This window comes from Echiichthys vipera, assembly GCF_963691815.1.
Source record: "Echiichthys vipera genome assembly, chromosome: 19".
Taxonomy (NCBI): Eukaryota; Metazoa; Chordata; class Actinopteri; order Perciformes; family Trachinidae; genus Echiichthys; species Echiichthys vipera.
In genome coordinates, this window is record NC_139844.1 from 15,639,724 (window position 1) to 15,652,128 (window position 12,405).

General features: G+C 42.5%; 1 protein-coding gene across 1 annotated transcript in view; it reads left to right on the top strand.

Moving 5' to 3' along the window:
- The window catches only part of syne1a (spectrin repeat containing, nuclear envelope 1a), a gene marked incomplete at its 5' end in the record, with an annotated part of 121,139 nt that overhangs the window by 39,921 nt on the left and 68,813 nt on the right, over positions 1–12,405 (top strand). The window contains 7 exons of the mRNA XM_083934031.1: positions 501–810; positions 923–1,087; positions 2,683–3,042; positions 4,481–4,617; positions 8,488–8,665; positions 10,915–11,097; positions 11,435–11,578. Of these exons, the coding sequence (XP_083790157.1) occupies positions 501–810; positions 923–1,087; positions 2,683–3,042; positions 4,481–4,617; positions 8,488–8,665; positions 10,915–11,097; positions 11,435–11,578 (1,477 nt within the window). The remainder of the gene's footprint in view (positions 1–500; positions 811–922; positions 1,088–2,682; positions 3,043–4,480; positions 4,618–8,487; positions 8,666–10,914; positions 11,098–11,434; positions 11,579–12,405) is intronic.

Below are 12,405 nucleotides of genomic sequence, written 5' to 3' on the forward strand. Positions count from 1 at the left end.
CATCCTGCCACAAGAAAGTTTAAAAATACTAAGCGGGCAAAATCACGAAACAAAAACACTTAAAACTATGGTAGGCAGTTTATTTTTGGCGTGGTCAGGCAAAAAAAAATCCAGAATAATCTTTCATTATATTGTTATTGAAGTTTTATGAGAAAATCTACAGAAGACTTTAGCCAGTCAGTCATTTCAGAGAGAGAGAGCGTTCTTATTGGTTCAGGACAGACTCTCTTTTCTTTCTCTCTTTTTCCGTGAAATGAAGCTGCCTTCGTGTGCGGTTGGAAATGTCGTGATCATAACAACGATCTGATGGAAAACAATAATTATGAAATATAAAATCTACTTGTGACTTGTTTAGGGTGTTAAAGAACATATCAGGACAGCACAAAAACGGGCCATTTAAGTGACATTCCCACCACCAGACAACCCTGCTGCAATTTTCTGGATCTCCCTGAGTGTGTGTGAATGTTTCCTAACACAGAGGTCTACTATCTTCCCCCCAGTCGACTAGAGTGGACAGTGTCACAGTGGGGAGGATACTTGGAGAGTGCCGCCCAGCTGCGGTGCTGGATGGAGGCTGTAGAGAGGGAGGTGTGTGCCCCTCTCACCCCCCAGCCAGGGCCCAGAGAAAAGGCCTCTCAGCTAGAGAGACTCAGAGCCCTGCTGGCTGATCTGGAAGACCACCAGGTGGCGCTGTCTAGCCTGGAGGAGAAAGCCAGAGAACTGTTCAAGAAGACTGGTGATGCCAGCTTTAATCATGGTGCCCGCACCCAGCTGCAGGTGCAGTTTGATGACCTCACAGCCTTGGTGGAGGTAAAGTGTTGCTGGAACTGCTGAGCTTAACAAACTCATTTAATAATATTATGAACTACTGAATAAGTGTGAGTCATTGCTGACTGTATGTGTCCATGGTCTTTTTCTTTAGGATAGAGTACGTCTAGCACAGGCAGTGGTGTTGGAACACCAAGAATACCTGGAAGCTGTTAGGGAGCTCACTGATTGGCTGATGACTGCTGGAGAGGAGCTACATCATTGGTCTGATACATCAGGAGACTCTGCCTCCATCAAAAAGAAACTGTCAGACGTGAGGGTAAGAAAGGGTGTCAGCATACAAAGAAATCCTCTTGTTGATGCCGGCTGACACTCCTTTTGTTTTCTTTGTATGCACTTTTGTCAAGAAACAAATTTGACGAATCCCCCTCGAAAAAAGATTCTGATCCATATGTTGGCAGATAATAGTGTGCCACATCTGACAGGTGACAAGCCTATTGTGCTGTAGAGTGGGCATATAGTAGGTGTTTTTTATTACTTTGTCATTATCGTAAAAGCATGCTTCTCTATATTAACATCGTTTGGACCAATTGAGAAAACTATTTCATCACAGGGTCTATTTAAAGCTTTTCTGGAGCTTTCAATCATTTCACCCCATCTTTATCAGCAGGGGGAGTTTGCCCAGTTGTCACAGAAATGTAGATGTTCAAAATTTACATTTGAACATGAGCATATGAGCACTTCAAGGAGTAAGGTACCACTGAAGAAGAGTTTATAATTGATCCTTGATTCAAGACCACATTTTCTACCCCCTTTTGTATGATATTGTGATAATTGTGACAATTTTAAGCAGTCACTTATAACATGTGGCTTAAAATACTGTTACTGCTATATACCTCAGTATTCCACATCATAAGTGTAAATGCAAACAATAATCCAGCCCAGTGTTGGGGTATGATATCTATTTTTAATGAGAGGTACTATCCTGAATTAGCACCGCTGCCTTTAAGTCATAGACATGCTTCAAGGATGTGTTGTGTGTTTGTTAAATTACACCCAGTTTAAAGGTGTGTAAAGTGTGTTATCTGTTGCTAAGGTAACTAATTGCCGAGTTATCTGAACCCATCACATCTTAATGGACTCCTGCTATGATGGAGGGAATACTATGTAAGGAACAGGAAATAGTTCTCAGTTAGTTTCCATATCGCTACCAAATATCTCAACCTCTCATGGCAAATTTTACTGCCAATAAATTGGTCTATCACTGTGTAAAAGAAAAGGTTAAAGGGAAGAGTAACGAGTAATACTCAAGCTTTTCCCTGTTCATTAATTCTGCAATTACAGAGGGGAGAAAATATGTGAGGAAATATTGATTTGCATTTAAATTTCACACATGGGCCCTAATTATCACATTATGAATGTGTTTGTAGAGCCATGGTGTGAAGCATTACTGTAGATGAGGAAATATAATTTGTTGTATACACAAGCTATTTGCACAATTTTCATTTTCTTTCATGGTCTCAAGGTTAATGTTCATATCATTCTCACAGACAAAAATCATCGGATGCTGTTTTTTTCCCCCATTTGTAATCCCTCTACCAGCTCAGTGCTATTGCATCAAACTCAAGTGTTTGGTTTTCACACCCTCTGCCTTCCAAGTGCTACCTTTCCACACGGAAAAAGAGATGGAGGCAGAGGATGAAATAAGAAATACTGAGAGAATACTGCGATAGCAAATGAAAATACAGGACATCAGAACTAATGCTTCAAAGACAGAGTCAAAGAGGTAGAGACAGAAAATGATGCAGCAGGAGACATCTATCTAGGCAGCTTTAAATAGAAACAGAGGTTGCTGTTTCCGTAGCCACAGTTTCCGTAGCAACTTTGTCCTATCTGCCATCCCTATCTCTTCAGGAGCGCGTTGAGTGTCGACTACTGGAGGGCCGAGAGCGCCTCAGCAGGGTGCGTCGGAGCGCTGCGTCCACGGCAGAGCACACAGCAGCGGTTGGCTGCGAGGCCATGGACCGACAGCTGGGGGCGCTATCCCAGGCTCTGGAGCAGTGGGAGGGGGCTGCTCTGAGGGCCAGGGATGGCTTGGAGGGGGCCCTGGCCGCTGCTGCAGCTTCAGAGGAGGAATATGACCGCCTGACCGCCCGGCTTGAGGATGAGTTGAAAGATCTGGATGGACGGCTGAGGGGGTGGAGCCAGGAGTTGATTAAAGCTGAAGGGCGGAGCAACGGTGGGGAAGCAGTAGAGGGATGGCAGCTAGCTAAGGTAAAATAGAATGAGATTTAAATAAATGGCAGCTTAACTTCTGAATTATTCACTGTTCATCTGCTCACAATAGTTTATTCCAAAAATAATAAATTATGAAAACTCTTCTGTTCGACTGAGATTTGGAGTGGCGAACTGTGATGTGTAAAAAGCTGACACTGGCTATTGTGCAGCAAAGTACTATGTTCATTTTAGAGAAGGTGATTAGCATTGTTAAATGGAAAACACACACACACACACATTGTGCAGACATACATCCTCTGCATTCAGCTATGCCTTCTCTGTCAGTAATTATCCATTCTATTTGTAAATCCTTAAAACAGATTAGTTTGTAAATCAGCTTTGCTGGAATGACAGCTACAATCCCATCAGTTTCCCTTGTTTTCTCCTCATTCCCCTCTACCCCTCCCCCTTTTGTTTATTTTTTGCCATTATTTTCCACTATCTCTCCCTCCCAAACATTTACCCTTTCAGTTTCTCCCCTTTCCCTTTTCTGTACTCTAACCTATTTGAACTAAATTGTGCAGTGATGTCTTTCTCGACTGCAGAGGTTGTTTCTTAGATGCTCTTGCTCCTCGTCTCCCCTGCTGCTCTGTTTCTAACCTCCACAGGATGTTTACAGTGTAGCAATTTCTCTGTATTGTCAAAGCCAAGCCAGCTTGTACACCCTCAGCTCATACTCCTCCCTGTGCTTCTTTAGCCATGCCTTTCTCTGGTTTTTATCAATTTGGGACTGTCAAAGAACAGAGGAGGAGCCTTCCCCCTCCTCTGCTTCTCTCTCTCCTCCTCCAGCCCGTTTCCTGTGTCCAGCCTTGTTTTCGTTACGCGCTCATTTGTGTGTGTTTGAACCAATCCTGCATCTGTGAGGGCTGACAGCTGAATTCCACTGGGAGAGAGCGTGAGAGTGTGAGAAGGAGGAAAAATGTGTGAGAGGGAATGAGTATGAGGAGTGGGAGGAGGGTGAGAGAAAGAGAGAGGAGGCAAGAGAAAGTAGTAGAACGATAGGAGGAGAGGAAAAGAGAGCAACGGATCCAGGAGAACAGGGAGGGAGGGTTGTTTATTGGTCATACGTCAGAAAGCGAACGGGTGAGCAAGAGTCAGAGAGAGAGAGAGCGAGCTTGTACATATTTCATGGGATAGGATTTCATGACTGTGTTAGTGCAGAATGTGAGGCACTCTGAGGAGAGCGGGAGAACGTTATCTACAGCTCCTTCCTGCCACACTCTGCGAAGAACAGCAATGCTATTGTACAAGCAGCACTGTGAGTATGTGTTGGAGCGTGTGTGAATGTGAGAAGAGCTAAGACGACGTAGACAGGCTGTGAATAGGAATGCGAGTGGACTTATTGAAGGAAGTCATCGGTTGGGTGCTTGTCTCTCCTTGACACACACACATACACACACACTGAGACAGCAGGTGTCTGTTTTGTGTTTTTTAGGATATACTGGAGGGCTTGCAGAGTGCCGAGCCGATGGCAGAGAAGTTGAAAGGCCAACTGAACGACCTGGTGCAATACTCCAGAGACCTGGGCTCACAATCAGACCGGGTCACTGTGCTTATCAAACAACACAACAGGTGAGAGGAGTCTTTCTACTTTAGTGAACAGCGTGTGATGGAAAATACTTTGGCGTTTGTTATCATTATGTGGATTTGTAGTGAAGCAGAGATTTGTTGGCTAAGTGCGCTTGATAACTTCTTATTGTCATGATGATATGATGTTTGTGTGTCATTGTTGAATGATTCAGTTGTTTTTTAAAAAACAGCTTAATCCAAACAAAATTTGAATTGTATGTCATGCAATGCATAACAGTGAAACATCGCTGCTTTGCATAATTGCAATTTTTTTTTAATGTTAGTTACATAATTTATATGATTCTTGCATATATGTTCCATACCCTGCACATAATAGGATAGAAGAATGCACAAAACAGACGATGCATAACATAGTCATTCATTTCATGACACAGCACTGCAGAGGAAGAAGGGGAGAGTTCTTCCCCCCAAAAAAACCCCACATGTCTGAGTGGGCAGGCTTAGTGCTCAGTTTTACAAGCTTATTTGTATTAGAGGAGTGTGTTTTTGTGTGTGTGGCCACCTAACACACAGAGTTGGGACATATGTGTTGGCCAGACATAAGCTAAAGGTGACACAACCGGAGCCACCAGTTGCTATGCAATATTTAGGTACCTTCCTTCATTTCCGCTTATTCTCTGCATTTGTTTTGGGGTCTCCGGTTCAATTTTATGCAAGGCTGACTGTGATTTGAGGGAAATCAGATACATTTGGCTGGCCTTTTTTTATGCTGATACATTGCATGCCTTGGTGGTCTATTTACTGAGCTCTAATTGCCTGCTTTTGAGCGAACAAGTGAGCCTGTGTTCATTTAGCGCTTATTTATGAACACACCATGCAATGTCTATTCAAAACCACAGTAGTGCATACAAAAGAACATGCTTGCATACAACCATACATTTATTCAACACTTGCATACACAAGTATAGACGTCTACAGAGGCACAAATTATCGACTTAATTTGCATGGATGTTATATTGACTTTTCAAGATATTTCAGAGTAGTGGGATAAAGCACTTTGACTACTCTGACTAACAACCTGAGTGAGGTCAACTTGTTGGAGATGTTTTGGCGGGTAATTGGCTTTGGCTGCTGATTGGCAAAAACATCATCCCTCCTCTTTCACTGTGCTTTCTAGTCTGTAATAGACTTGGCCTGTGTGCTCTCTGCACCTGTCCTGCATTAAGTACTGCAGAAAGAAGAGCAAGAGGAGCGACCAAGTGAAAAAAGAGATTCAGAAGAGAGGACGTTACTCCCCCGTCCTCTTCATAACACATGCCAGATTTTGTCTGTGACAGCAGAAAAAAGTGCTTCTTCCACTCTCATGCCATCCCCACTGTACTACCCTTCATGCTCTTATCGCATCATTAAAACTCAAGGGTGTGTGTGTGTGTGTGTGTGTGTGTGTGTGTGTGTGTGTGTGTGTGAGTGTGTGTGTGTGTGTGTGTGTGTGTGTGTGTGTGTGTGTGTGTGTGTGTGTGTGTGTGTGTGTGTGTGTGTGTGTGTGTGTGTGTGTGTGTGTGTGTGTGTGTGTGTGTGTGTGTGTGTGTTGATAGAAGGTTGTGTATGTTTTTGCCTTGTTTTTTTTCATGCCTCCCTTTGGACAGTAACCCTTGCTTAAACAGCTGCGCACCTTGTTTCCCTGCTGTTATCCTTTCCATCCCTTCTTCCAGACTCACCCCTTTAACCTTCACCCACTGCCCAATATTTATGAAACCCAATGATTCTTTTCCTTTGTTGTCTCTTCCTCATTTGTGTTTTATGCACATACTGATTTTACATACTAATAACTGTAAATGTGTTTTTGCAATTAAGGTGTTTTTACCTTTTTGCCTGGAGTGTGAAGAAAAATATTTTTCAGGTTGTGTCATGTGAAAATCAGGTAACTTACCCATACCTTACACAGACCAGTATCCCTAAAAATGACATCCATATTGTATAGTTCATTCATTGCAAATGCAGGGAGTAGTGTGGGGTGCATGCTGTTAAGCTCGGTAGTAATCCAGAAAGGGAAAATTTTTAAAACACTGGCATTTCTACCATAGTGAACCAGACTTGGCACAATTGCCCAATATCAGTATTTTTTTTCTTTTGATAGGACTGCATTTCTGACTGTTGACTTTCAGATCTAATTTGAAGTTTTGCAGTTCATAGTTTTACTTCCTTTCTGTCTGCTGGGCTGGGAATTGTATTGTTTAAAAAAAAAGATTTTTACTACCGCAACAGCGACAGTCAAAAGAGGTAGTGTTGCATATCTTAGCAATAATTACTTTGGTTAATAAAAAATTTGAAAAAGTAGTTTCTCATGCTTCGCTGAGGCTCTGTGCCAAATTTGAGTTCAAACGGCCACTGGCTCTAATGCACAAAAGCTTCTTTTTTTATGTTATCCTCCATAATGTCCGAGTCAAAGGTAAGAAAATCCTTTTTTTTTTTTAAACACATGAGCGATAATAAAAAGTATTTATATTCAGGGAATATTGAACAGTGCTGAAAAAGTTAATGGATAACTAACTTAACTCATGTTCACCTGTATGAGTGTGCTTACGCGTCACTCATTTCAATCGTCCCAATCATGATGGCAATTGTTAAAATGATAGAAGGGAAACGCTTGGCAAGCTTGTAGGTATGTGAAGACGTTTGAGGTGAAATAGTGCGATTCGGGACTTTCTAGCATAGCAACATAAACCTGAGCTTGTATTAGCAGCAGCCGTATGACTTTGGCTACAGTTAGCAACTTATTAGCAACCTCCGACAATCGGTAGCCGCTGTGACCAGGCTGTTTACATGGTAAGTCAGCCCACACAACCTAACCCCCATTACAGCAACTCTAGTTGTTAGAGGAAAAATAATTTAGCAGTTTACCTGTCAAAGAGAAGAACAGCAAGCTCCGAGTCCAAGTTCAAACCAATGTTATCCCGAACGTCTCTCCATCTTTGAAACGCAACCCCTTTTGAATCCGTCTTCCTCTTCCCCCTCGGCCATCCGTCATTGGTGCAGACTGGGTTTCCACTAAAGAGAAAAGAACGTGCATCTGCTTTAGTAGAACAGCCAATCACAGGGCTCACTCTCTCAGCTGCTCTGTTATTGGTCAAAGTCTTCCGTCACGGGGTAGAATCTTTGCAGGCTGAAAACAGAGCCTGGGAGACACACAGAGGTCTGATCTGTCACATCACTTCATTTACCTTATACCCTAGGTTATTATGGAATTGGAATTATTGAATACTGACAAAAAATCTGCCTCCTGAGCCTTTAAAGAGGGACTTAAAAATTTAAAATTTCTGTTTGAGAAATTATTTTCATATTGTATACTAAATGTCCTTCACCTACCTTCAAATACCTGTTATTATATAGTATTGATATACGAACAACAAAAAGAATCCCCCCTTCACTGTAGCCTGTCCCTCACTGATGTATCCCTGCCATATCCTTTCCAGCTCTCTTTTTTTCTTACAGCATCAATCTGTCAACCCTTGTTCTCTCCATCTTGTCACCCCATTGAACTCTTGCCCCACTCATATGTTGCCCCTCAACCCCCCCCTATGCAGTACCCCTTACCACCATCCCCCACTCTACGTCTTTGCCCCAATGCTCATTCTTTCCACTTCACCCACTTTGCCATATCTCCACCTGCCTGTTTCTCACTCCTGCTCATCTCTCAGGCTTCTCTTTCTTCTCTTCCTCCTCCTCCATAATGTGAGGACAGCATGTACAGTATCTGAGCATCCGCACATGTATCCTCTTTGTTTTGAGGAGCACATGGGCAGAAGACAGCAAACAATCTGGTTACATCATCCTTTCTTTGTTCACTTCTTGAGATGGATTTCAACCTGTGAACATGTCAAATTATTTCTTATCTTCTCTCTGTTCCCCCAGCCTCAGTCTTCGAGCGTCCAGGGAATGTCAAAATAAGGAGCGCTTGTTGGAGCAGAGGTTTCGTGCAGCCTTGAGAGACTTCCAGCAATGGTTGGTCAACGCAAAAATCAGCACCGCCAAATGCTTTGATGTGCCACAGAGTGTCGCCGAGGCCTCCACCGCTCTGCAGAGGATCCAAGTAAGAGATATCTTTTTCTCAGCTCTTCTTAAGAGTGGACATCTGTTAAATTCTTGCTATGTTCACACCATGGCGTTTTTGCACTGCACATTGCAGATATCAATGGGAAATCATGCTCTAGTTCAAGCCTGTTCAGCTATTGGCACTTACCCAGTTTTGATTCTCTTTACTGCTGATGGAAATAGAGTAAGAGTATATCATCCACTGTGCATCAGAGAAGTTTCCCCAAACAGACATGACAGACAGAACAGCAAATATACAGATTCAATCACATTTTGGGGAGATAAAGTAGTAGAATTAATATTTATTTGAATGTCACTGAATATTACTACTATCCAGCCTTTTGAGAATGACCTAATTTTTAATAACTTTGGTTGCAGGATAGATAATAATGCTCATTCATACTCTCATTTCTTACTGCCATCCAAATTGGCCTTTAGTCTCACACTATTGCCCATTAACTAGCTCCAGTGAGGCATTAATGATTTCAGTAGCTGTTGATAGTGGAGTTCGGGAAGGGTAATTTATTCACGTACATGAGCCAGAATCATTCAGCCTGTTGAGGAAATGAAATCAAGAACCTTCTTGTCATGAATTTATTTTTTGTTCTTCCACCTTTGGGCTGCCACTGCTGCTTAAGAAGCTTTTAATCCTAATATGTTTGAGTCCACTTTAAATACACAGTTGCAAACTAATGTTAGCTTTTAATTTCTTTGCATGGATCGGACAGGCTTAGCAAAGATTGCCACCACACAGGAAATTGCTGAAAGTTAAATTATGTAATAGCGGAAGAATCAATCCACTTTTAATGGGAGATTGCTCAGGGGGATGTCTGTATTGACAATCGCAATGCAGAGTGTCTTCTGGTGGGCTTGTTTGAGTGGTGGGACCTGCTGTAGGCTGCGTAAGCTGAAAGTGGGCACATAGTCAAGAGGGATAAGAGAAAGCTCCACAGTGGGGTCTCTGAAACATTCTCTTCTAAATATCTGTGTGTTTCTCTTTCTGAGGGGTCTCAGTGTCTTTCTTTGAGAAGCCTGCAGGTGTAACAGTCTGGCAGCCTCTTTAGAGCACCCCAGGGCCCTGGCCAAGAGTCAGGTGTTGGTTAAGGTAGTCCCCACATCCCTGTACCAGACAGTTAATTACCTCTCAGACAGCTGACCATGTCCACCACGACATTACCACCAAGGAATTATCATAATTGCTTTGAGCTGAGCTTAAATGGTTAAACTTGACTTTCTTCCATTATTTTTTCGTCAGTGCACGAAGTACGCATGGAACTTTTGGTTATTGTCAAAAGAACATGACGATTTTCCAAAAGCATGTCAAAGAAAGGAAGTGCTGTGCAGGAGTTTTTGTGTTTGCTGCTTCAGAAGTTTCTAGTGCAGCCTTGAGGATGAGAGGGAATGTCATAGAGTATATCTGTATATGGCAGTGAAGGAGAGAGGAACAGAGGCGGAGCATGTTTTATTTATTATTGACTTGGTGAGGAATGTGGAACAATGTTTCCACATGGCTGACCTCCAGGAGGGCCAGTGTGGGAGGGGCCGGGGCATTCACTGTGTCACGCTTAATTGACGGTATATAGTTACATTGGCAGGGGAAGAATGATAGTAAGTGTGAAAAAAACTGTGAATGAACAGAGAAGAGAGAGAGAAAATAAAGAGACAAAGATGAAGAAAACACAGACTCTCTCTGCTTGTGTCTGTCTGTACCGTACCAAATCTGCGTGTGTGTGGGGGGGTGGGGGGCTGAGGAGGTTGAAGCTGTAGTGTGTGTAAGTGATGTGCTGACTGCACAGATGGTGGAGTGGTCCCTGCTGCGTTACTGTCATCGACTCAGCTCTGGGGGGGAGGGGGGGGGGTACATTTTCTGTGGGTGGGTATGGAGGAGCTTTGTAAAATTGTAAAACCAACACATTTCAGCCTCACTGTACTGTCCTTATTTGTGATTGCCTCCCTGGGTTCAGCCCCTCCTTCTGCCCATGCATATGGAATTAATAATGACTCGGTCTAATTACTGCTTTTGACAGTGCAAAGGAAGATCCTGGGTCACTGAAAAAAAAAATCTGTTGGCCATGTAGAGCATAGCCATATTGATTTCAGACACCCATCAGCCATTGCATCCAAAGTTGAAGACAAAGAGAAGTTGGGGATGGTCATTCAGTTAATTTCTTTCACTTTCACACCCTCCTCCCTTTGTGTGTGTTAAATAGTCACAGCTCCTTTGTCTTTGTCTGTGTATCCCCATAGGAGTTCCTGAGTGACAGGGAGCATGGCCAGGCCAGGCTGAGTACAGTAGGAGCCAGTGGGGAGCTTCTAATGGCTGTTGTGTCCAAAGACAGAGTGGAGGGAATCAAGGCCAAGGTGGCAAACGCCAGAGATGACTGGAAGAGCCTAATGAGTAACCTGCAGATGAGAGAGGATGCACTCAAGGTTGGTTAAATTCCACTTTAGTTTGGATGTTGCTTTCTTTGCTATGTCCTCTAATAACTGTACTGTTTGTTTTTTTAAATGAATGAAGACACTGTATTTCTATTTTCTGTTTCCATTCTGTCTACCTCATTATTAAAACTGTTTGTATAGAAAAGTAATATATACAAAAGCAGATATCAATATGGATTTTTATATGTATCTTAGATCTGACGCAAAGTATAATAAATAGTTCATTTAATTTTACTTTAATAAAATGAGTCGTATCAGTTTGTGCAGAATAAGTTAAAAATGAGAACTTCTCCAGTTCTATTTGACGAGTTAAGTTCATCATTTCCAGAACCTGCAGTCCCAGATGACGGAGTTTGAGGCCAGTGCTGAGCCTCTGCAGGACTGGCTGAATGGCACAGAGGTTAGAGTTCAGGAGAGCAGTGCTCGGCTACATGATCTTCCAGCCAAGAAACAGGAGCTCAGCAAACTAAAGGTACAGTGGAGCTCAAATGCTGCTTACACAGTAACACTGGACTCTAATCTGTCTGGGGTTCTTTTACCAGAGGAATTCTGATTACTCACATAACAGCTCTCTTAAAATTGTGTTACATCTATTATTATTGTGGTTATTCATAGGTCCGTCTCCTTGTTTATACAGTGTTTTATAGCCACTCCATAAGCAATATATTTCCATAATGTAGCATCCATTTTCTGTTAAATTGCATTATGCCATACTGAGAGTTTTACAGTACTTTTCTCATCTGCTATCACTGACGCTCTCTCATTTCCTATCCTTACTCAAGTAAACCCCACCATTACACCATAAATTGAATATTAAGTCGATTGTCTAAGGATACTAAATAGTTGTAGCTCTCCATCAGACATGCATCCCTAAAGTACAATCACAAATCAGCTGGGAATAGAGAGGGACCTAATTACATTTGTCGAGCACCACCGGATCAAAATAGAGTAGCGTCTTGACACAATAGTCAGAAGAAAAGTCCAGAAATCTAATTAATTCTCCTTCTGTCACAGCTGAAGCGCTGCGTGGCTAAAAGGCCCTTTTCAGGATGTGATAACAGCCACTCTATGTCTGGCAGAGACAAAAAAGGAAGAAAGGCAGGGAGCGTGAAAAAGATAAAACTGACAATAGAGAAAAAATATATCAAGCCCATCTCAAAGCTCTGCCCTTATCGTTGTTGCTATTTTTGTATTTACTCTGTCACCCACTGTAGCGCTTTTCTACTCGTTGCCTTTTGTCTGGCCCTGCAAGCAATTACATTTCTTCCCTCAGCACCTGAAGTATAATACAATACATGC